At 49.0% G+C, this 24,585-nt stretch overlaps 2 protein-coding genes across 7 annotated transcripts in view; one reads left to right on the top strand and one right to left on the bottom strand.

The window, feature by feature from the left end:
• STKLD1 (serine/threonine kinase like domain containing 1) overlaps positions 1–6,811 on the top strand; it is a 30,757-nt gene extending 23,946 nt beyond the window's left edge. For both annotated transcript variants that reach the window (XM_066580393.1, XM_066580394.1), the window contains exons 16-19: positions 135–263; positions 1,213–1,353; positions 4,264–4,343; positions 6,659–6,811. In XM_066580393.1, the coding sequence (XP_066436490.1) occupies positions 135–263; positions 1,213–1,353; positions 4,264–4,343; positions 6,659–6,718 (410 nt within the window). In that variant the 3' untranslated portion in view covers positions 6,719–6,811. The remainder of the gene's footprint in view (positions 1–134; positions 264–1,212; positions 1,354–4,263; positions 4,344–6,658) is intronic.
• A 1,452-nt stretch (positions 6,812–8,263) lies between these two features.
• REXO4 (REX4 homolog, 3'-5' exonuclease) lies at positions 8,264–23,721 on the bottom strand. Of its 5 annotated transcripts, none has more exons than XM_066580388.1 (9): positions 23,605–23,721; positions 20,548–20,776; positions 19,037–19,341; positions 17,316–17,468; positions 15,804–15,997; positions 14,932–15,020; positions 13,484–13,558; positions 11,811–11,885; positions 8,264–11,053 (listed from the first exon to the last, which is right to left on the bottom strand). In XM_066580388.1, the coding sequence occupies exons 2-9, from the start codon at positions 20,752–20,754 to the stop codon at positions 10,913–10,915; spliced, it is 1,239 nt and encodes a 412-aa protein (XP_066436485.1). In that variant the 5' UTR covers positions 20,755–20,776; positions 23,605–23,721; the 3' UTR covers positions 8,264–10,912. The 5 variants fall into 5 exon arrangements, with proteins under 5 accessions (XP_066436485.1, XP_066436486.1, XP_066436488.1 ...); XM_066580389.1 differs by having other exon boundaries at positions 23,601–23,685; XM_066580391.1 differs by having other exon boundaries at positions 23,546–23,605.
• Between the last annotated feature and the right edge of the window lie 864 nt (positions 23,722–24,585).

The following is a 24,585-nucleotide window of genomic DNA, read 5'->3' as shown; positions in this document are numbered from 1 at the left end:
TTATCCTCTGTTCTGTGGATAGGGGATAAATCCCATTAGTAGGAAAACCCCTTAAAATTTTCGCCTTCCTCCAATATAATGTCAGTAGTGTCAGATGTCTTAACCTTTCCTCTATTTGTATCCTAAACTTACAGGTCACATAGCAGCAGAACAGACTGAATCCATAACGTTGCTCCTCCTGGAAGCCCTGCAGGCACATTCACAGCGCCCATTTCTGTCTAAAAATGTTTGTTTGGCGCTGACTGGACTGACGGTGAATTCAGGTATTTCCAACATCAATTTAAAGGGAATCTGTCACCTACTTTTAGCCCTGTAAGATAATCTTATGGGCTGGAAGTGGATGACCCACTGAGTCTGGGGATGTAAGTGTTAAGCCCCATACGGGACAACTGTCAAATGATGCCCGACACCCCGCATGTTCTCGCTCCCGTGCTGCTGCACAGGAGTGAGTATCATTGCTTCGCAGCAGGGCGGCTGGATAGCCTGCACCACGCAGCTCCCCATCGTGTGAATGGGCAATTTCACTGCTAATTAAGCTCGAGACTTAATAGCTGGGAATCGGCCGTTCATGTGATCTTTAGTGCCGTATAGCTGTGATCCTTTCACGCGCCTATACTGCGCTAACACAGCGCTATTGTGAACGAGCCCTGACACTTCTCTTCCTCCAGCTGTTGGCAGTGCAGCCAAGCTGGTCAGAGCTGAAAATGTAATAAAAAACATCCCTCCCGTTGAATTCTATGAGAGCGATGCCTTCTATTACACATCCAACTCCGACCCAAATGTGGACATCCGACTCAGCAGCACTGACAGCAGGCCGGAGGATCAGCTGATCAGAGGAGATCCCAAGCAGCAGGTTCCCACCGACCAACTATTGATGACATGCTAAGGATTAATCATCAAGAGTAAATTCCCAAAAAGCCCCTTAAAGGCGTTACATGAAATTAGAGAAACATGGCCGATTTCTTTTAAAAACAGCACCAATATTTAGTCTATTTCAGTCCAAGGGTTTTGTCTGGTACTGCATCCCTGTCTCATTTATGTTCATGGAGATGAACTGCAATACCAGACGCAGCCCATGGGCAAGAGTGGCGCTGTTTGTGGACGAAGGCAGCCATGATTCTCTAATCTCTTACAATCCCCTTTAAGACCACAGCTGATTCCCAGGATCCTCTGTTTCTATTGACTTGATCCATGACCTGTTGCCTCCTTCAGAGTTGGCGGTGTATCGCGTGCTGGTGCCGGTGGCAGGGATGAGCGGCCTCTCCCTGATTAAAGAGCTTTACCGACTCCACGCAGATGACCCTGAAATTGTGGAGAACGTCTGCCTGCTGCTCAGTGAAATGGCTTATTACGGTGAGGCTAACGAGATTACCGGGTCATCTGATATGGTGCCACCCTGGTAATTCATCTTCAGTGCTTGTAAAACGCTACTAAACCTTCCGCTGATTCCTTAAAGGCACAGAAAATCCATTTGCTGTGCGGTGTATTGTTCCCTGTTATCAGCCATCTATGGGCAAAGGCTGACAGATATCTGCTAGGAATGATAGAAAGACCAGAAGAATCTTCGTCCCCCTTTATTATACCGCATCTCTCCACTAATGGGTTATGTTCACACGGGACGACCGCTGTGGAATTTCAGGAGTACAATCCGCACCGGTTTGAAAACACAAATAAATTAATGAGTTTTAGTGATTTTAAAAAAAAATTTTTTTGTCCACGTGGGGCGGAAAATATCCGCTGCGTAAGGCTGGGTTCACACGGGACGGATTTCCAGTGGAATTCTTGCAGATTGGCTGCACCGAAAATCCGTGAGAATTCCGCAGCTGCAGGTTTTAGAGCAGCTTCGCCGCCTGCATTTCCACTATGGCCACGTCTCCCCATAGACAGGAGAGAGGCCGCTGCGGAAAGAAAAAAAATTGACCTGCTGCATATTTAACTTCCGCGTCGCATGGCCGTTTCTGCACCGGATTGGCTGCAGCGTGCGGACGAGATTTTTGCATAATCTCGTCCAGTTTGCTGGCTAATCCGGGGATTAGGAGCCACGGTCGGACAATTCGCACGGAAATTTGCAGTAAATCCGTCCCATGTGAACCCCGCCTAATCGTGCTTGCAGAGCAGATTTTAATGTTGGGGAACATCCGTATATAAACAGCTTTTTCTGCACGTAACATAGAGGACCATAGTAACAGAGGAAGATCCGCAGAAACGGATGGACATCAGAACTGTACTAAAGTCCGCACCGAAAAAACACACCATTAGCTGATGAAGGCCGCATGCGGAATCCGGCCCTGGCATCAGCGTCGTCCGCGCGGAACTGCTTTTCTTGATCTTCATCTGTACTGCGGGTGGTCCGCACGGCTCGCCGTCAGACTTGCGCAGTACAGATTAATTTATCTTTTTAATCTCCTGCTTTTCCCGTAGAATCCGCAGCCTGTCTGCAATGAATCCGTGTCTGCGTTCTGTGCCTGTCTGTATATTCTATTCTCGTGCGAGGCTCACACAGAAATAGAATGTGCGGCGCTCTTTTTGTCTGGCAGCTTTGCAAATAACGGGTTGTATTTTCGTGCGGGTTTTGTGCATCTTGTTGCATCGCTACAAAATCCCGCGCTTTTGTAGCCCGTGTAAGAGGCCTCATGGTGCCTTTACACAGGAGGACTGTCCGATGCCCGAGCGCCCGACATCCCAAGACTTATCGCACCTGTGCCTTCACACAAGCGATCGTCGCGGAGCCTGAGATCTCTTCTAGCCGCTCGGCTCCATTCACTATGAACAGGCAGTTGTCTAACGATGAACGACTGCCTGTTTACACTGAGCCAGAACTCTGACTAGCGATTTCTTGCGCAGTACCCTCCTGTCGGGCGCTGTATTTACACGGGACAACTATAGCGAAAAATCACTGTTTGAGCAATTTTTCTGCCGAGAGCCCCAGCCTGCATTAACAAGAATTATCAATGTTACATCCACAAAAAACGGACGTATGCTGTTCTGTACGCCATCCGTTTGTTTTTTTTTTTAACTCCATCATGTCATTTACTTTTCATGTCCACAAAAAAACCTGAAAACAAGCCCAATTCTACTTTTCAAATGGACGGCACATGACCGGCATCTGAGTGCTGGACCTTTCTGTTGTATCCCTGTTGACTTCGATGGGCGAGTCACATCTGCAGCAAATTGGATCAGAATAGCGCATGCTTCTTTTTTTCTGCAGTCTGTGTGTCCGCTTAAAAACACGGAGGTGAGCCTTACCACATCGATCAACATGGGGCTGCGTGCGGGCCGTGTGTCGTCCTTTTTATAATTGGCACACAGACCAAAAAAAAAAATCTGGCGTGCCGGAGGCCTTAACAGTACTGTGATAGCTGACGAAGATCTGGCCTCTGTAACATGGAGCGCGGCCGGCACATTACCAGTTAAGGTTCTGCCGCTGTGACTTAGGGCGCTTTAACATAAGCTTAAGCGTTGTGATCTTACGCCGGCCGTAGCGCAGACGAAAATTGCAACAAGGAAGAAGAGCCGCAATTGAGTCCCTGATTAATCAGCGTTTTCTCGTCCATATCAGCGCCGAATTCTGTCGGGGGGCAGAAATCCTTCTAATAACTTACATAGAGCGGCTGTCGTCTTTTCCTTTTTCAGCTCCCAGATTTGGCTTTTGATGCAGCATGAAAAATCAGTGACCGAAAACAGTCGGCGACTTTACGCTGCGATGTTTTTACACGGCTAAAAATCTGCCATGTGAACAAATACATTGGCGTCCGCTGCCTCAGACGGTCACGGGTTTGGCCAACGTTTTTATCGTGCCTAAATAGCTGCGCATAAACACTTGTGTGAATAAGGCCTAGTCAGACACACAACAGCCGTGTTATGGATGCTCTGACCAGGGGTTGGACCGCACAGTCGTGCATATGGGTGCAAAAAATGTGCTTGTATCACACTCAGACTTGGTATTGCAGGCCAAGTTCCGATTATAATGAATGTGAACATAGCCTGCAGTACCAAGCCTGGCCTCTGCAGTAAGTACAGAGCTGTTTGCTTCCCACAGAAATGGCCCCCCTCGGCTATTATTGATGACCTGTCCTGAGGATGGGCTATAAATAACTTACAAATGGACAATCCCTTTAGTCTCCACGCCTGTCAATGAATAGCGTAAAAGTACCCCAGTACCCTGATTGTAGGGTGCGACATTGAGACCAGTCCTACCAATCCAGCAGCCCGAGACGGAAAGACTGCGCCTAATGTGACCATCCATTATGGCATCTCTTGCAGGCGGCGCCCGTCCTGAACTGTTGTTACAACATGTGGATCAGCTGATGGCGGAAATCAAAGAGCGATACGACGGCCTGGAGGTATGAAGAGGCTCAGGCCTCGCCTACTGCTAGATGAGCGGGTTGAGCAACGTTTGGGTGGGGGAACCCTTCAGGGCTCACTGACACTTGTGGATTAGATTCAGTCTTGTTGCATTAGAACACACAAGTTGCGAGTTCACTTCGGCCTCTTCCACACGGGCCACAGACCTCGCTACAACACATGGATGGGAAGCTGGTGGTTTCCAATGGGTTCTTTCACATGAGATGGTTTGTAGCATGAAAGAGCCCGCTGGAAACCACCAGCTTCACATACATGCGTTTTATACCCCGTGTGGCAGAGACCTAAGTCATGGATGCAGAACTGGGGGCACATGCGGCCAGCGATGCCAATCCCCAACCATGTGGTCACAACAAGCTTGACCTTGTCTGGCAGTTGCTGACATGTATTTTTCACATCAGGAACCCATAAGTACTTATGATCACCGTCTGGCCAATATTGGCAGAATTGGGGGCCTTCTGATCCCCGTGCACACTCCAGAAAGAAGTATATGAGGTGGTCATACATCAGTGCCGCCATCTGCATCATAGTCAAACACTCAACCGTTTCGGTAACCCCAATAACCTACAATAGAGACCCCTGTTCTCCTGATAGGTGCCAGTCCTACTTCCAGGGCTCCCAGCTATTAGGCTAGGTGCGAGTTTGGCACAAGTCAACTTGCATTAGGTAGCACACTCTATGATAGCTCTGTGTGCTGCCCGATGCACATGGATAGCACGTTCACATGCATTGCATGTCTTATTTCTTGTCTGTGAAGTGTTCCCCCCCCCCATATCCATGTGTATAGCCTCATGGGAGTTACAGACAGCACACGGCCCCAAAATGTGCACCCAGCCGTGGGCATTTAGAGCAAACTGCTTTGCTATGCCCTAAGTGTCTCAGATGGTAATACCCCTTTAAGCTTTTTTGTGACCCATAGGAACGGTTTAAACAAACAATTAGTCCTCAGCGCAGAAAAGGTTAAATGGTTTTATTTCCGTTTTTTATGCCGATGGCCTATTCTCTTCAGTACACGGGGCCTTAGGCTGGATTCACACGGCCAAGGAAATTGTGCGAGATTTGTGTGCTGCGAGACACATAAGTATGAACCACATTCTTCTGAATGGGGTCATAATTACATGAGTGATTGTTTTCCTGCAATATCGCCCATTTTCTTCAATTGGGTCGGCAGCAGCATTAAAAACAATGGGAGAACATGGCAAGCCTCTGCTGCGGTGGGAGAACATGGCAAGCCTCTGCTGCGGTGGGAGAACATGGCAAGCCTCTGCTGCGGTGGGAGAACATGGCAAGCCTCTGCTGCAGCGGGGATTCCTTCAGCCCCGCAGGTATGATCGGCTGCTTCCATGTGAAAGCGTCTCGTATCCAGGGGTTTCCTTGTCTGTGTGACCGGCCTTGGGTATATATTCACACATAGTGGATTGTGGCGTCGCTCCATTCGGTAGTCTTTGATCCAGATCTGCAGAAGGTTTCACGCTTTTAATTGTAGGGGTGAATCCGGCTGCGGATCTGTGTCAAAACCCACAACAGCAATGGCGCACAATATGGCACGGATTTCCCTACCGTGGAAAGTCTGCACCAATTCAGCTACGTGTGAGCGTACCCGTAAAAGCAGATTTCCATCTTTAACATATAATTGAGTTTTATTCCCAGTTTTCATTGTTTTTGTATTGCTCTCTATTCACATCCAAAGTCTGTAGGGTTCCTTCGGAAGCGAAGAGCATCTTCGCCGCCCCCTCTGCCCCCTCCAATGCTACGATTCCATGCTGAAATGTGTGACCTACCTGCTTCTCTCCAACTGTACAGCAGGCGCCTGCGCTCCTCCAGTGCAAATCTAAATATCGCTTTGACCATGACTAGAGTAAAGGCCCTTTTACACACGATGATCGTTTAAGCGCCATCTTTTAGCGATATCGTTGTGTGTCAATGTGCCCATCTTTCAATTTTTATGCCGAACGATGATTGTATGTTCGACAGAAGAGCTGATATCGGGGACTTCATGCTGTGTTCTCTGCGGGGAGCGCAGTCAGCCCCGCGGCAGAACAAAGGGAATGTATTCAGAGAACAGACCATCCGCTGTTCTTTGAATACATCTCCCGTCGGCTCACATACATTAATAAGCTACTCATTGGCATTAGTACCAATTAGTTGTTTATGTAAAATGATTGCTCAAAAGCCATTTTTTAAGTGATCAGCTTTGTGTGTAAAAGGGCCTTAACAGACAACTCATTCCAAGTGAAGTGGTTAGTCCTGTATTGATGGTGCTCCGGAATATTAATCACTCTCCTTATTTCCATAGGAGATAACTACCCTGGCAGACAGCGCCCTTTCAAGCCTTAACACTGGAATCAGAATGTGACTTCACAAGTAGAGATGTCGTCTTATTTGTAAACTTGAAGACAGAAAACGTTTTCTTTCTTTGTAAGGAGTAAAAGTTTCCAATTCTTGTAAATAGATGCCTCCACCTGATGTCAGACAAGCGCGTCCCCGCACCTCAGCCTATAGCCCAAAATAAATGGCTTATGTGTAGGACGATAGGCAGATGGAGGGTCTCGGACTGTATACCCCCCACCTTATGGCATATCCTACAGATATTAAATAACTCTTCCTGGTTGGAACACCACTTTAGGGGGGATATAATCTGATGGCCTTTACTGTACAGTGGATCAACCCAGCTACATGAACCCGTCACCTCCTATGAGCACTAAGCTAAGTTATGGTGCTCATAGGACCGCTCCTGCCATCTATGCTGTGACCTCTGAAGGTTGTTGTGCAATAGACTCAAAGCTGTAGGCTGTGCGCATGCGTACTCCGCGCACCGACTCTTGGAGGTGGTGGCATGGGCAACAGAAGCGGAGCAAGTTAAAAAAATAAAAGTTAATTATACTCCTACAACTTAGGTTATAGTGCATGGAGCCGGTGACCGTTTCACTTTCACCCTTACCACCAATCCACTGTCTGACCTCTGAAGACATTATCATTTAAGGCTGTACAGCTCCGATGTTGGAAGACGGCCATCGGAGTTCTCTTACTGTATATTGCCAGCCTCTCTGCTGTCGGAGCCTATCCAATGTGTCACCTCATGCAGTACTGACTTTAGCCAGCAGATAGCGCCGTTGTATAATGGCAAAAAAAGAGTAAGCCCCCTAGGAAAACCAGGATACAAATTGGATTGGAAAGGGTTAAGGCCTCTTACACACGGGCTACAAAACGCATGTATGTGAAGCTGAGGGGTTCCAATGGGTTCTTTCACATATTTTGTAGCCTGAAAGAACCCATTGGAAGCCATTAGCTTCACATACACGCGTTTTGTAGCCCGTATGACACAGGCCTAGAGCTTATTCAGAATGACTTGATGCGGCTCACACGTGGATCCCGGGGTAGAAGGGTTATGATAGAGTCACGTGAGCAAACCATCCCCGGCCCCAAGATCGGTGCTGAACACTCAGTGGTTTGAGTCGATAGGCCATGGCTGGAGCAGTCGGGATTAGATTACATGGCCACTATCCTAGTAGGGCATATGCTGAAGGCATCGATGCCTTTGTCCTGCAGGGATGATCTATTCTGCGCTTCTAGGGTAAGTTACATGCTGCAGAGAAATTGCGCATGAAAATCCACGCATTTTGATGCCACTTTTGACCGCAGGATTCACGCACTACATTGAAATTCATTGTAAAAACCCACAAAGACGGCGGCGTTCACAATTTGATGCAAGACTCGTCCGTTGTGGATATTTTCTGCTGTAGAGTTTGTTAAAATCCCATTCACTTACATTGTGGCGTACATCGCTGAGGGATGTCGGTATGATGGCAGCAGCGCATCCAACCTGTGTGACCGTACCCTACTGCCGAGGAAAAGGCGAAAACAGCAGTAACATAGTCCAATAAAGAAACAAACCCACCGGCCGGGTGCAGCGGAGGGAGATTTATTTCACAGTAGTGTGCCACATTACTACGATACATGGAGCCTGGCATCATGAAATGCCCACTGCTGTAGTCTGCAGCATGACACAAATGTTCCCATAGTGATGGATAGGTTTTCCTTGTGTATAGCCACACAGGCCTTATACAGGAGTACTTGTATCCTCTAAGTCTCCTCTTCTGTAAGCCAACTCTTTTATAGTACTTTAAAAAGTTCACAGAAGTCGCCATCTTGTCTGTCAAATCAGAGAACCCTCACCACAGTACTAACCCCTAGTCTATGGTAGTCACAGCAGTTACCACTAGGGGGCACAACATTATCCGAACAGAACATAATAGGAACATTTATAAAGCTATAGGTTCACATAGTTCCAGAAGTTAAACCCATTAAACAAAGAAAAACCTCTTCCTAGTGGCAATAAATATAGATTTAAAGGGATTTTGCAGGCATTTACTATTGATAAGCTGTCCGCAGGATCAGTCATCAATAGTTGATTGATCGGTGGGATCCTGAGTGGCAGACCCCTGCCATCTGTTTCCCCGGCCCGCTGTCAGTGCATCTGAGCCAGAGGTGTAATAGAAGGTTGCAATCCCTTTACAGACATATGGCTCAGCTGCACCAATGGGAATCCCGAGCGGCAGACCCCAGTGATCAACGAGTGAGGACAGATCGGCAGACCCCAGTGATCAACTCGTGAGGACAGATCACCAGTAGTAAGTGCCAGGAAAGACCCGATGAATACACGGCTGTGCGAACTTACTTCAAACATTACATTGTGCTTTCAAGGAGTCGTCGGCTTTCTTCACGCTGCATTCGGTCTATAAGCCAAAGCTAGATGTTGATCGTATTTCCCAACATTAGCCACTCTATAACCATACATTGGGCAGAACGCCAAAGAACTACGTACGTACACCCCGCTGTATGGCGTTTTGCAGTTGCGCACTGTATAGTAAAACAGTTTGCTGCGCCATCCTATGCAGTAATGAAATGGAAGTATATACTTACTTTCTTTATTTTTAGGTTAAATCAGCACTTTAGTTTTAAATGGATATTCAATTTTAGGCTGGGTTCACACAGCGCGGATTTGCCGCCGAAATTCCGTGCAGAATTTCGCTGTGGCTGCTAATCCTGGGATTAGCTAGCCCTGTGGATGAGATTAGTCAAAAATCTCATCCACACCGGACAGCCAATCCATTGCAGCAAAGTCGGCACGGATTCCCCAGCTGCAGGAGGTCTATTTTTTCCCCGTTTTGGCCGCGCTGCTCTCTATGGGAGTGCCGGCCACAATGAAAGAGCATGTGGCAGAGCTGCTCCAAAAGCCGCGGCTAAGTGGCTTACCTGACAGAAATCTCACGTTTTTGTACTGCGACAAAACCGTGAGATTTCCACCGCAATTCCGCCCTGTGAGATCCCAGCCTTGGGGTACGTTCCCATGGAGCGAGCAGAAAACCTGCACCAAAACATCAAAAGACACGTTAAAACGTCTGCAGCGTGGGTGCCGAGGTGGATCCGCAGCAGATTACATTCCTTCAAATGAAAGGGTGAAATCTGCTGCAGATCTGCATCAAAAACCTTGTGAAAAGCCACAATTATGGTTCAGATCTTCGTACATTTTTGTTACAGTTTTAATGCGGAATTTCTGCTGCAGAAAACGTCCATTCTCCATTATTAGTGAACGTACCTTCAGGCTGGGCTACACCGCAACGGCGGGCACACAGGAGGAAGTGCCAGAGGGCAGAGCTGCAACGTGGTCATTTACAAAAAACACGCCCAAGAGCCAATCAGAGCGGGCACACACGCCTTGCACGCGCTTTTGCCATCAGACTGCAATGCGACAGTTGTGGATGTAATGTGGCTGCCGGCTCACATTGTAGGGCAACACGACGGCATTGACCATAAATCATTGGATGCAACATCTCAGCGTGACGCTAGGGCTTCTATGTTGCATGAATAAAGTCAGCGTGGAGCCGGCGGCCATCTTTTTTTTACAAGCTTTCATTTCTTCTTCAGCCAGGGGTAAGAGCATAGCAGCCCTAACTCAGACACTCAGCACAACTCCCGTCGGACAGCACGGGGCCTGATAGACGCAGGCAGCACCTTCACATGGCAGATGTCTGGACCGGGATAAGACGTGCCAGGAGGCGTTTGTTGTTTTTTTTTGCCCTGCAAGGCCCATCAGTCTGAAAAAAAAGTCCATGTACTTAGCCGTATAAACTAATAGGAGGTCCATACAATTACATGGGCAACAGCCAGTCCCAATACGCTGGTGCGCACCTACACTTATACACCCTTGCGTGAAGGCGATCTGTACCTCAATGGGTGAAGCAGAGCTCCCTGGCTACTGCCCCCCACAGGCAGGACAGTCTGCATACGGAGAAAATGCACATTTGTTAAGAAAAAATGAAAAGCCCGATTGTTGCACCGGGACACGGTAGCAGCCGGGGAGCGGGCCGCACGCGGCTGGGAAGGGTGGTCCCTGCTGCCGCAGCGGATGGGATCCTCCTCAGGAGAAGTCATGACACTTAGAAATAAGATCAAGATTCAGTTTAAAGAAGAGTCCCGAGTTGACCAAGACACAGATTTGGGGTCAGACCGTCTGCGTCAGTCACCATAATAAACGGTCCAGCGCCGACTAGGAGGAGGAGATCGCTGATGGCGGCGGTTTGTCTTTTCGGGTTTCGTTTTTTGCATGGTTAAATTTTGCTTTGATGGCGGCTTCCCAGTTCTTCTTCTCCATGGTGTATAACCGCATGGCAGCTTGTGCATCCTGGACCTAAGACAGTAAAGGGCGGACACAGGTAAACAAGCGTTAACTTACGTGAAACCTAACAGAGATTAACCCTTTAACTACCAGCCATTTTTCAGGTTTGTGTCAAATATTGTATTCTGTATATTAATATGGTTACATACATGGCAGCCCTGTTGGCCTTCACTCCGCTCAGAGCTACCATCTGCACCAGTGATTGCATAAGAGGGGGCCAGGGGTGATTCAGAGGAGCGCCCCCTGTTTAGTTGGCAGCTTACATGTTACTGTCAGGATTGAGATTGTGCGTGAGCTGCCAAACAGCGACGGTCAGGGTTAGGTCCGATTGCGGCAAGTGGCAGCTACATAAACAGCCGGCACCCACTGGGCATGCTGTGAGCTCGACTCCCAACCCAGATTCATAGTTGTCCTGCAACTTCAAGTCTAAAAAGCAGCTAAGAAAGTGTGAAGCTGGTTCATGGTGCCCCCCTCCCATTTTGACAACCCCATGCCAGGACAGCCCATTCATGATCAGCTAATTGCCCTGAGTCCCGCAACTGCAGGTAAAATGGGGTATAACATGGGGACTGTAAGGGTACAATCACATGTCGTGGAAATCGTGCACATTTTCCGTAGCAGAAAACACACCAATTCTATGTAATTTCCGCACCAACGTTGCAGGTTTTAGTGTGGATTTTCCGCCACGTGTGAACGTCCCCTTCCTTATAAACAGTCGCACCGTGTCCTCCGGAGCTGCTCTCTGTAGTAGCGGCCTGCTATGACTTACCGAGCTATGCTCTCCGGTCTGTACTTTCACATTCAGGATTTTCTCACAGAGAAGCTTCAGGGACGGCCGGCCGCACTGCAAAGACATGACAAGAGCATGAGGAAACCAGACGTCAGATGGATGGAAGCTGAGGAGAGCCGTCCGCTTCACATATTGTCATTCCCCTGCATGGACTTCAACAGAGAAACCAGTAGGCCAGGGCATCCGATCTACGACCACGGCTCCCTCCGTGCTGCTGTAACAACCTGCGTGAACAATTTGCTGCCTTCATCCATATAAAAAGTTACTGCACAGAATACACAAGCATCCAAATATAACCCAAAGTCACCTAAAGTTTAGGGATATCAATCAGTTAGGCAACTATTACAGGTTTTCCCCGACAAGTGCAGCCCGGCAATTAACGCTATTATATGAGCAATAATGGTGCTGGCGTTTCCCGACTAACACTCATGTCAGCCGCTTTAGGCTAATTTCACACGGCCCAATATCGTGCTCACCAACATGCGATTTCCCTGTGGATGCATCACTTCAGGCAAGTAGCGGTCCTACCGTGCGGCTTTCAGCTGCACCAGGAAACATGGTTTTCAATGGGGAAACCTTGCATTGCATCGCATGCACCTCACACGCCATGCAAGGTTTTTCTCAGCCCCGTTAAAAACAAAAGTGGGGCTGAACGATAGGACATGCTGCAGCACCCCTCATGCATATGACCCCATTCAAAAGAATGAGGTTCAGATTTGTGCATCTTGTGCGGTTTTGGCCGTGTGAAAGCAGAAATGCTTGTGAATCAGTTTCACCCGCTTTGCTGCAAATTAGTGTGACAACGGGAGCAGCTGGAGAGGCGACAGCAAGACACCCCCCAAACATGGACTGCAGACAATACCCCTCTCCTCCCTGACTGATTCTTCTCCAGTTCAGTGTTTTGCTGGTGTCCTTGTCACTACCGGTACATGACGGCTACCTGACGCCCCATCAGGTTGTACAGGTAGTCCCGCTCCTCCAGGATGGCACATCCATACGTCATAAGGTTTGCTGTGTGCCCTGGCATAGTCTCAGGAGTGTAGAAGGGAACCACCAGCATCAGGACTGAAGGAACAGGGCAAGAGCTGCCCTACAAAATGACATGCAGGTTTCTGACCAAGCCGTCATACACAGACTCCATGAGGGCCGACATCCTGCAGTGGGACCTGTGCAGATCATTCAGCAGCTTCACCATTGGCACCCCATTCTTTCAGGTTCACCATTGGCACCCCATTCTTTCAGGTTCACCATTGGCACCCCATTCTTTCAGGTTCACCATTGGCACCCCATTCTTTCAGGTTCACCCCATCTTCCGTTCATCGAGATACGAAGAAAAAAAAAACCCCCCAAAAAAAACCAAAACACATGCTGCGGTCGGCAAATCCACGCCACAGCGGCGGTTTCTGCCGGATTAGCCGTCCCGTGTGGACGAGATTTTTGAGAAATCTCACCCACTTGGCTGGCTAATCCCGGGATTAGTGGCCGCATGCAGATTTGCCGCGGCGAAATTCCGCACAGAATTTCCGCGGAAAATCCGCCCTGTGAGAACCCAGCCTTAGGGCCGCTGCAAACCCCTTTGATAATCCTCCCGCTTTCCGCTCCTCTGCGCGGTTCTGGGATCAGTGCACACTCCTGCATGTACGTGGTCCTACCTTCACTCTCTGCTTGAACGGTTTGTATTTCTGAGTGTCCCTTGTGGCCTTCTTAGGATGATCCAAAAAGAAGATCTAAAGGAAACAGATGAGAACAGTAAACCACGAGCACAAGGATGGGTCGCCAATGCTCTTCTCCCTGGAAAGACACTTTAATTCCAGCATTTATTTTTTGTTACATTTTTGTTTAGAACAGTTGAGTAAAAGCGATGTTATACTTATTCTGCAGATCAGCCCGGCTGCGGCCCTGACTAATGTATATATGGGTTTTATTTCATTTTTACTAGTTTTGCACAATATAAGCATTTTTTCATAGACCGTTCTCCTGCATCAGCATCTTCAAAGACATAACTTAGTTCATCTGCGGAGCCGCTTGAGAGCGTCTTCCATTGTGGGTTGAGCGTACGGCTTCATCGGACACACGTGACTTTTTATTGCACGGCTTGAGAACGGAGATGTTAAAAAAAAATAAATAAAAAAAATAATGCAACCGAAATGTTTTGTTTTTTGCAGGCAGGTAACCCTTCGTTTATACAGAAAGGTCATCTTTATTCGTTGGGTCATTATTAGAGATGAGCGAGTAGTGCCTTAGCCGAGTATCTCCCCGCTTGTCTCTAAAGATTCGGGTGGCGGCGCCGGGCGGGGAGGAACGGAGGGGAGATCTCTCCCCCCCCCCCCCCCCCCCACACAACTCACCTGTCACCCGCGCCGGCCCCCGAATCTTTAGAGACGAGCGGGGAGATACTCGGCTAAGGCACTACTCGCTCATCTCTAGAAATTACAATTCTGACGATCCCGGATGTTATTCTTTAGTATTAGAGATATAGATCTCCATCTCGGTTTTTTCTTAGATTTTACTACTTTGGGCCAATAAAACTGCCATGCACCGATTTCTCATTCAAGAACATAACTGGAATCTTTAGTTCTGACGTTATTTGGGTTCTCCTTTTAAAACCAGAGCAGTGCACACGTGACATCATTTAGGGCTCCTAGAGTGGCATCCGATCACACAGTTTCCCTGCAGAGGTCGCTGTCATATTACACAACGGCCAATCAGATGAACGAGCCGCCAGAACTGAAACCAGCCATTCTTAGGGTAAGAGCTGTACCCCCACTGTGACGTCCACAGACCACAATAGGGACAAGGGTTACCTCCTTGGGATGACCTCTTTACAGGGCACTCTTGGGCAACGCTCTCGCCTAGTAGATCACATCACAATCCATATAACAGATTTTGGTATGGATTTCATTTTCTCACTAATGTGACGTAACTTAGGTCACACTTCAGGTCACTTTCGTGGAATTTTGTTTCACCGCATGTTTTTTTTCTTCAAAGTCTCATCCACGCTGCTAATACTATATTATATGGAAGATTCTCCGCCACCATTTACTAGAAATGCCGCAGTATATACATGAACATACCCGAGGACGTGCCAGTCATTACATACCTTTAGATCATTATGTACAGCGTGGCCAACCAAGATCCGGCCATTAAGGATCTCCGCTACTTCTTTCTGCACAACCTTGAAGTCTTCCCCTGGAATAACATGATAAACAGGGAGGAGGCAGTTATATCACACCGTGTCCAACCCCAACACATGTAATAAAACCGCACACATATTGTACAGGGGGGCTCAGAGGAGTGGAAACAGCCAGACAGAATGGAAACCGTTCAACAGGAAGGTCGGTGTGATCTAAATATGGAGAACGTCACTAGAGACAGCGATGGGCTTCATTGTAGCACAACTATTCATTCTCCTGGGACCATTCCTCATTCCAGGCGATGTGAATGATGGCGCTATCTGAGGCAGAACAGGTTGGCATTGTCGGCACATCAGGTGAAGGAAGCACAAGTGTCATCGCAGCAGATTTCAATCAGCGCCACCCGACCGGATCCCCCGTCTGCCGCAGTGCAGGGGCCACACTTCCTTCCAAATTCAGAGAAACTGGCCGATAAACCAAAATCTGCTTGAGAGAATGTCATTGTTCACATTGCCTGTAATGAAGACGTGTTACTCCATTAACATGAGAATAAAGTTATGTAAACATGAAGCCCACCATTGTTTTACTGGTGAAATTCTCTGCCCGTCTGATAGATCAGATCACACACCGATCTTCCTGTTGGAAAAATTAGTTAAATCCAAGATGGCGGCATTCAAAATGGCCATCCTTTGGGCACATGGCCTACCCGGTTTGCCCCTTCCCCTACAGCTTGTATACACAATTGCATCACGCTCTGTGGAACGGTTTTCATTCTACGTGGGTGTTTATACACTTTCGGGACCCCCTGTACTTACAAGCCTGCACCCCGAGTCCTCACCGTTCTTGATATCCTGGGGCCTGATCCCGCTCACCGCCGTTCTGTAGTCGGTAACTCGCTCTGTGGGTTTAACAAACTTATCGTACACACATTTCCCAAACTGATTGACAATGGATACCCGGGCCAGGATGCTTTCTTCTCCATCTGTGCCAACACCCACCATCTCACAGTCCATGGCGACGGTCCTTGTGAGCCTGGAACAGAGAGGTAGAACCAACGTCAGCACAGAGCCGACCGCTACATCGCATCGATGGCCGGATGTACATAGAGCATACAGTAAGAAACCCGCCAGTATATATTCAACGCGCTTCATTAGAGGGGTTAACCCCTCGGTAGTGCGGCCAGTTTTGTTTTCTCCTCCCAACTTAAAAAAAAAGTTTTTATTTTTAGGTCAACGTAGCTGTCCAAGGGCTTAACGTTTACAGGCAGAGTTTTACTTTGTGATGGCACTATTTAATGTACTGAAGCTTTTCAGCAGACACCCATTGTGTATGGAGCAGGCTCTGCTCACGAGCCCACTTCATACAAACCCCGCTCACACCTGATGTACATTTGCATGTCACCAAGGGGTTAAATTACATTTATGGCACATGCATAGGATAAGCCGGCAAGCTGTGCTCTCCACCACCACTTACTGGGAGAACTTGGATCCTTGGAGAGAGTTGGCAGCAGATGCAGACCGCTTACTCCATTGTAGTCTGTGGGACGCAGCGAGTGTTCTTGCTCAGGCAACACTTGGGACGCCCCACAATAGGAGGAAGTTGCAAAGATGAAGCTACCACCTACCAGGCTTTATGGTATACCTATACAGTTTGGATATCCCTTTAAACGGGTGTTCCCATCTCTGCTTTTCATGGTCGATACACAAAATCGTGTCCCTCTGCTTCAGACCACATGTCGGAAACAGCCAAGGGCTTCAGTGCAGCGCTGTTTGCATAGCCCCCATTGAAGGGATTGGGAGTTATGGAAACAAAGTAGCACGATGCGCTGCGCCGATCCCTAACTTCCTGCCTTACGCCCAATGCCCAATTCTCGCTGTGGAATTTGCGGCCAGATGCGATTTCCCCAGCAGCTTCCGTTTACAGACAGGCTATATTAAAAGCTTCTCCTCTGCCCACAAGTGGAAATCAACTGCGATTTTCCGCTCACGGGGGAGAATCGCAGCATGTTCTAATCTGCAGTGGAAGACATCTGTCCCGCGATACTTCCACTGCGAGCACTGCAGAGGTAATGCAGGAATCCGCATCACAGCCCAGTGCGTCATGCCCTGCACTGCGCATGCATGCCAGTCGGCCTTAAAGACACAGCGTAGTGCTAAAGCGCTCGGCTGTTCTCATAGTCACTGGCCAGCATCTACAGCAGAACATTCCCATCTCCGCTATGAAAAGCCGGGATATGAATACGCCTTAGCTTACTACCCGTGATCTCGTTGACATGACACCAGCTGGCCGGGCACACCTCGCTGCGGTTAACCCTTTATGTACATGTATGTTCAGGGATATCAGCACTTACCCCTCGAAGGCCCGGTCCTTCACTAGAACCCTGTCCACTGCATCCACCTTGTCTTCTGGCAATCCTTGCATCCGCCGTGCGATCTGACCCGCTTCTGCGCCCAGTGCCGCCTCAATGTCATCCGGATCCACGTCATCAAACCAGATGTCTATTCTGAAAAATCACCATTTATCAACATCCTCTAAGGTCTTGCTTCGTGCTCTACATGCCAACTCAGTCGTTAATTCTGCTTCTGAGAAAGATGGGTGCCAACCAACATGGCCGCCTATGCGAGTTGCATTGGCTAATTATACAAGATACAGAAGAGGCTGATGGTATAGATGACCACATGGGTATACATGTACCATCCAAACTGGAAGGCAAGCCGGGAGCCATAATGGTGGCCATATTGGTTGTCATCCAGCTTTTCAGGGAGCAGATACTAAAACCCACACCCATACATAAATAAAGGGACGACTACAAGACTTTCTTGTTGATTCTTGGATTTAGGTGAAAAAAAAAAAAATCTTAACCTCAGTACAGCTATACACATACACTGAGCGGCCCTTTATTAAAGCCCCGGCCCTCTCACTAATGGATCCTTCCTGTATGGAGATTCTCCCCGTGACCCCGGAGCGCAGCATAAAATCTTATGACAGTGTGAATCCACATTAGATGGGAAAATCCAGCGATCTGAGCGACTTCCAATGAGGCCGGTCATCGGTGCTAGACTAGTCGGGATCTCACTGCGAACCGCGGAGGGGAGGGGGGTTCGTGTATCAGTGTGGAGAGTATACAGAGAATGGCGTGATCGTGGAAAACATCCATCGAAAGGGGATCCTGTGGACGGACACAACTTGTCACCAAAAGGGGTCAGAGGAGGATGTCAGAAATCGTTCTAAGACTGATATCACACGGGGGGGCGAGAACGATTTTGGGCCATGAAACTCTGCCCGATATCGCACTCAGAAACGTGTGATGTCCCCACGGATGCGAGGCGTTTGTGTCTAAAACGCCTCCCATGACTTCAGGGAATAGCAATCCTCCAACACGGATTTCAGCTGCAACAGAGAATCGACAAGCATTTCCCCATTGTTTTCAATGGAGAACCTTGCATCGCTCCGCGCTCGCATGCTGTGCGGCGTTTTTCGGCCCCATTGAAAACAATCGGGCAGGCGTTCGGAGAGAGCGCCCAAAGATAGGACAAGCTGCGAGGTTTTTTTCCCAACACCACCATAGTCAAGAGCAGTCGAATACAACGCTGGTGCTCCAACTAACGTGTCCAAATGTTACAACTCGCCGTTCCTTGCCAAGGACCGGCTATAACTGCGGACGACCGGTTCCAGCGCCATTGAGTAAAGAGAAACAGAAATGAGACTCCAGTTCACAACAATTGCTTTTCTGCTGCTCAGTGATACATCTTCTGGTCGGATGGATCCACATTTCTGTTGCCCTGTGCTGATGGGAGGTCAGAATTTGGCACAAGCAGCATGAATCGATGACCCTTTACTATTAGCTGGTCAGAACATGTCAGCACCTCCATCTAATCTGCAGCAACTACAAGCAGCTTCCTGTCCGCAGGGGCTGATATTCCTGCAGAACAATTCCATCACCGAGTGGAATCTACGCCACAATGAATTGCTGCAGCTCTGAAGGCCAAGAGAGAGGAGCGCTACTAGATGGGGGACTCTAATGAAGTGGCCATTCAGTGGATATACCCATGTAGAATATACAGCGCTTACTTTGGTGGCGTCGCTACGCTCTCCTCACTAGGCTTCTTCTTTGGGTCCATGCTGAGTTTACGATGTTCGGGTAATTTTCTCTTCTTCGCCCCTTTCCTCCCGTCTCCGGCTTCTGGGTCTGTTACCCCCTTATCAGCTGTCGGGGACTCTCTCACGCGACCGTTGGTTTTTGGGGCAGAAGTCTTAGGTTTGGGCTCGGGTTTATCTTTCCCGTTCACCTTTTCTTCCTTTTTTAAGCCCTTGTCTGTTTTCTTTGTGGGTTTGGTTTCTGCAGACACAGGGCTATTGCTCTCTGGTTTCAGCAACTGAAAGTGTAAAGCAGAATGTCCACAAGATTACTATACAAGGAGGCTGCATGACGGCTTCACCAATGAGATGACTGCATAATAATATGTGATGAGGTCATGAAGGGTCTGTGGAGTATGCTTGGGTGCGGAGTGCGCTATAAACATGGCGGCTATCTGCCATCTCAGACAGCTGACGGTGAATGCCGCAGATAAGAGTTAACTCTTTAGATGCCATGGTTAAAGCTGACTGCGGCACCCCATTCCATGTCACAGTACCACTCTCCGCCACACAATCAGGAGGTGCTAATGGGCTAGCTTGACAGCTCAGAGCCTATTGAAAGATCCCGGCACTGCTGCATATAGGTGTCTATCAAGACCTGCCCGAAGCAGAGCTTGAAAGGCAGCATCAAAAATGGCTATATACTGCAATATTGAAGTACTGCAGTATATAGTACAAGCGATCAAGTGTTCAATTAAATTTTGTTACGTTTTTCTGTATATTGTACGGTTCGTTAAAGGGTACCATGACGAAAACAAAGAAAATACAACTCATCCCCAAAAAACCCTCATACGGCTATGACAATTGCAAAATAGAAAAGTTTTGGCTCTAGGAAGGCTGGGACGAAAAAATGAAAATACAAGAAAAATCTTTGGTCCTCAAGGGGATTAGAGGAGTTTTCCCAGGACATCCCCATTTATGACCAGGAGGAGAACCTACAAACTCTACATAGATGTCACCTGGGGTCAGGTCCAAACCGAGGGCCCCAGTTCTGTATGGCTGTTGGGGTTTTCCAGCGCGAAACTATTTGCTGCCTAGGATCCTCCCCAATAAGCAATTTTAAGAGGACACTGCGCCGGGGTGAGCCCTGCGCAATCGCCTCAGGCCTGTGATGTCGTGTACACTGGTCACATGGCCCGAGAGCAGCCCAGTCCCATTCAAGTGAATGAATCTGAGCTGCAATACCAGGCACAGCCACTACACAATGTGTGGTGCTGAATCTGGTACAGACTGAAGTGACAGTGATGACTGGGTGAGCGCCGTTGTCAGTTTTATCAGCTGATTGGTGGGGATCCCGAGCAGCAGACCCCTATCGATCAGGTGTTGGTGACCGATCCTGAGGACAGGCCATCATTCGTCTACTCCGGGAAAACCCCTTTAAAGTCTTCCTATAGGGGACCAGTCTGTGTAGCGCATATAATGGTGTTCCCCCCCCATACACCTACCGCCTGTAAGGCTTTCCAGTTGGACGAGAACTCCTGGGGGTCCTTAGGAGGCAGCACAGGGTTCACCTTCTTAATCGCCGCTTCGGTCGCTGCAATCTTGGGGTGTTTCTTCCAGAATTCCTTCTTCTTCCTGTTTCTTGATTGCTTAAGATCTTTCTTCTTCACCACTGAAGAGGTTCTGCCCTCCGCTCCTGCAGTCTTTGTCATCTCTGCTCCGTCATTAAGGAGTCTGGAAAGACAAGCTCAAAGTGTTATAACCCGATAGAAGAGATGGCGACTCCTGTCGACAGGCCGCTGCCGGAACTTCACTCAGTTGGAGATAAACTGCAATACCAAACACAGCCTGTGGACAAGAGTGGCGCAGTTTCTGTCAAGAAAAATGCAAATGATAACTAATCTCCTCCAAGCTCTTTATGCCGTGTATACAAGCAAGAACAGAAACCTCTTCTCCAGCGAGCGCGATATCCATGGAGTAGATTGCAAGGAATCGGTTACCTGTCGGGGTGAAGACAGACGGATCTGAATAACCGTAGGAATTCCATGCGCATGTTCTACATTAGAGTGTATTACGCATGCATACACCCAAGATAGTACAATAGGCTATGGGCGGCACGCAGACAGTACGCAATGTCATTGCCTATGGGTCATGTGTGTATACCTCGCAGCCTGCAAGCTGCCAGAATACACTCTTGTGAGCCCGGCCTCAAGGCTCTCATACACGAGACAAGCTGCAGATTTAAAGGGTTGCCCCAACTTATTAAGCTATCCCCTAACCTAGTGGCTAACTTTATAATCAATCGCGGCCGACGCTGGGGCCCCCTGAGAACGGGGATTCGGTCGGTCCCCAAATAAACGGAGTGCAGAGGCGTGCCACTGCTCCATTCACTTGAATGACAACGCCGCAAGTTGCTGAGTTCAAATGCGTTTGGCAACCTCTGGCGCCGTCACTGAAGTGAATGGAGCAGCAGCGCCCCTGTGCGACCTCCGCTGCACTCCGGGACCAAGCAGACCACCAGCCTCGGAATCACTGGGGTCCCAGCAGTTCAAGACAATTTAAGAGAATCTGCAACGGGGGTCAATCTACACTGCAGGCTTCGTCTTGCTGCGTGTGGATGGGGTTTACGGTACTTTTATAGAAAGCGGCCATCGCTCAGATAGTCGCTGACCGGTACAAACAGAAGTCATTTGGTTGCTTCACTACAGAGCGATGACCGTTCATTATTGTGTTTGTCGGCATATCGGCGATCTCCATGCGAAATCATCCGCAAGTCGCTCAATACGAACTACTAACATTACATCAGGCGACTCGATCAACCAGCGACTATTTTAGGGGGAGCTCAAACGAAACAACTAGCGACCGGCGGGCGAATTATCGCTCGTCACCCCATCAGCGGCCGCGTTAATATGGGACGACGGCTGTTTGCATTTTCACCCACTGAGTTCGGATGACGGTCGGCCCGCGTAACGCCGCCATCAGGGTTCATTCACACCGGGGTATGTGCTTTCAGCCTGTGAACACGCAGCTTATGCAAGGACCACAATTCTGCGTGTTTTCTGCATATCTCGACACAGGTGCGGTCTTTTTTTGGGGGGGGGGGGCGTGGTGGGGTAAAAAAAAAACGCAGCAGGTCCCATCAGTGGGAGCAAAAAATAAATAAGAATACTGCTGCAAATTAACCCATTGAAGTCTGAAGGTTCCATCCATATGGCAGTCGCATGGAACACCTGGAGGAAAATCATTCGTGCAAATACGTCCCGTTGTGAACACTGCGGATTTTCTACCCACAATTAGGGCTCCTTCCCACGGACGGATTTCCGCTGCGTAATACGCGTTGCCCGCAGCCATTAGGTTCTATCGAACCTAATAGCTCAGGGCTCACGGTGCGGAATTCCACCACGGAATTCTGCACCGTAAAAATCACCCGTCCTCACCCGCGGCATGCTCTATTTGCCGCGGGTGTACGCGCGGACGACTTCCATTGCAATCAATGGAAGCCGTCCGTCACGCTATCTTCCGCTGTAGCACAGTGGAAGATAGTGTGAAACCGCTTCCCAGCCCACCGCCAGCCGCGTCATATGACACTGCCGGCGCGTCACATGCTCAATTGCGCATGCGCGCCGAAGCGTCACGTGGGGCGTAGGACGCCGGATCCGGAGGTAAGTATTGGGGTCTCTGGAGGGGGCGCCGTGACGGGCTCCGCCGTGGAATTCCGCAGTGGAGCCCGTCACGGCCGTGTGAAGCCGGCCTTACGCTGTGAAAAATCCGCAGCATTCACGCCTCATGTTGATGTGCGTTACGGGCGGGGTCACACGGACGTATACAGTGAAATAAGCAGCTCTTCCACGGACCAAAACTCTGCGGACCTGGATCTTATGGAGGTTTTTTTTTTTTGGCGGATGATCTCGTGTTTTTCACTTACAAAAAAAAACAAAAACTAAATGCGGCGCCATTGATTTTTAGACCTAATTACCAGTGAACTCGCATCTACCTTACGTATTTACGTAATTTCATTGACTTTAATAAGTAGTTTCCGTCTGTAATACGAACCAAAATAGGGCATACTGCAATCGATTTTCACGCACATCCGAAAACCGTAATCTAAGTCCATGGGGCTTATGCGTAAAAAACAAAACGTATGTAACACGGAGCGCGAATACGCTGGCGAGTCTACGTGTTTGTCTAGACGTCACGTAGAAGTATACGGCAACCTCCCACAGCAAAATAAATGCGGCAACCTAACCTGCACACAGCGCTAATGTACCTGCGATCAGTGCGCACATCTGGGGCGATCACAGCGTACAGACCGCCATCTGTCACGCCTTACCTGTACAAACATGGCGGCACACCGCAGTAAAAGCGCCGCACAACAATACAGCCCCTCTGTAATAGGGATAGCGTAATAACTTTGCACAGCCCTTTAAATCTGCACTGTAACCCCCACCATAAACTAATCATAGTGGGGAGACGAGGCGCACCTGCATTAGCCGGCCGGCTTACATAGCAGTACGGCCGTTATCAGCCTGAGCCTCCCCTCTCCATGCTGCACACTTACTCACATGTCACAGACCAGGGACAGGATGCAGCTTCAACTCTCCCAGGCAAGCAAAACACATGGTGACTCCGGAAGTCCTCACATAATGCGCTCCGGCCTGAAACAACCACCTCAAATTTTGGTTCCTAAGGAGGTGTTAGGCGCATGCGCTAGCTTTTGGCGGGTTCTTCTGGACGCGCGCGGTTGCCACCTGCTGGTCGCTGTGAGGATGACAAGGGAGTGCGAAAGGGAATGGCGGCGGTGGCAGAGCGACGTTTAATATTACGACACCGCCGCCAGCGTCACATATACTGTATCCACACCCGTGTAATATCAGTCAGAGACCACAGAACACTGTAAGCTGTGGCTACTGAGCCAAAGCGCTGCTCACATAGAGACTGCCATATAGTGCCCGCAGAGTGTCACACCTTACGTAATGCACACGATGGGGGGCATTTACTAAGGAAGCACTCGCGGGGCGTACGCCTGTGGAAAACCGCAGCCGGGCCCGTGTATTCGCTGTACAAATCCGCGGCGCCTGCGCCGGCCCGTTCACGCCAGCGGCCTGTGTGGGTGCGTAATACGCATGACAATAGCGCGTGCTGCGGGTTTTTCACGTGAACGCAATCATTGGCTTCTATTCACTGCGTATTACAGGCGCAACACCTGCGTTCGAACGAGCGCTGACAGCGGCGTATCTAGATTATTCACGCAAACGCATTCGCACCGTGCATTACGCAGTGAATACAACTCTTCGATTGCGCAAAAAAATGCAGCGTGTCCGCTTACGCAAATGTCAGTCTGCATTATGCTTCATCGGTCATTGGAATCAAAGGGAGCTTGTATTCTCGGCACGCGCAAAACACGCAGGGGGTGTGCGCTCCAAAAATACGGTAAAATACGCAGTGCGGATACACTTGTAAATATGTTTCCGCCCGTGTGACCGCGGCCTTAGAATCATTTCCCACAGCGCACAATGCGGCGAATACAAGGAGACGCCTCTGTT

The sequence above is a fragment of the Eleutherodactylus coqui genome, chromosome 10 (genome assembly GCF_035609145.1).
Source record: "Eleutherodactylus coqui strain aEleCoq1 chromosome 10, aEleCoq1.hap1, whole genome shotgun sequence".
NCBI classification, from domain to species: Eukaryota; Metazoa; Chordata; class Amphibia; order Anura; family Eleutherodactylidae; genus Eleutherodactylus; species Eleutherodactylus coqui.
Note: the sequence above shows the minus strand (reverse complement) of the source record. Positions and strands in the feature narration are given on the sequence as shown.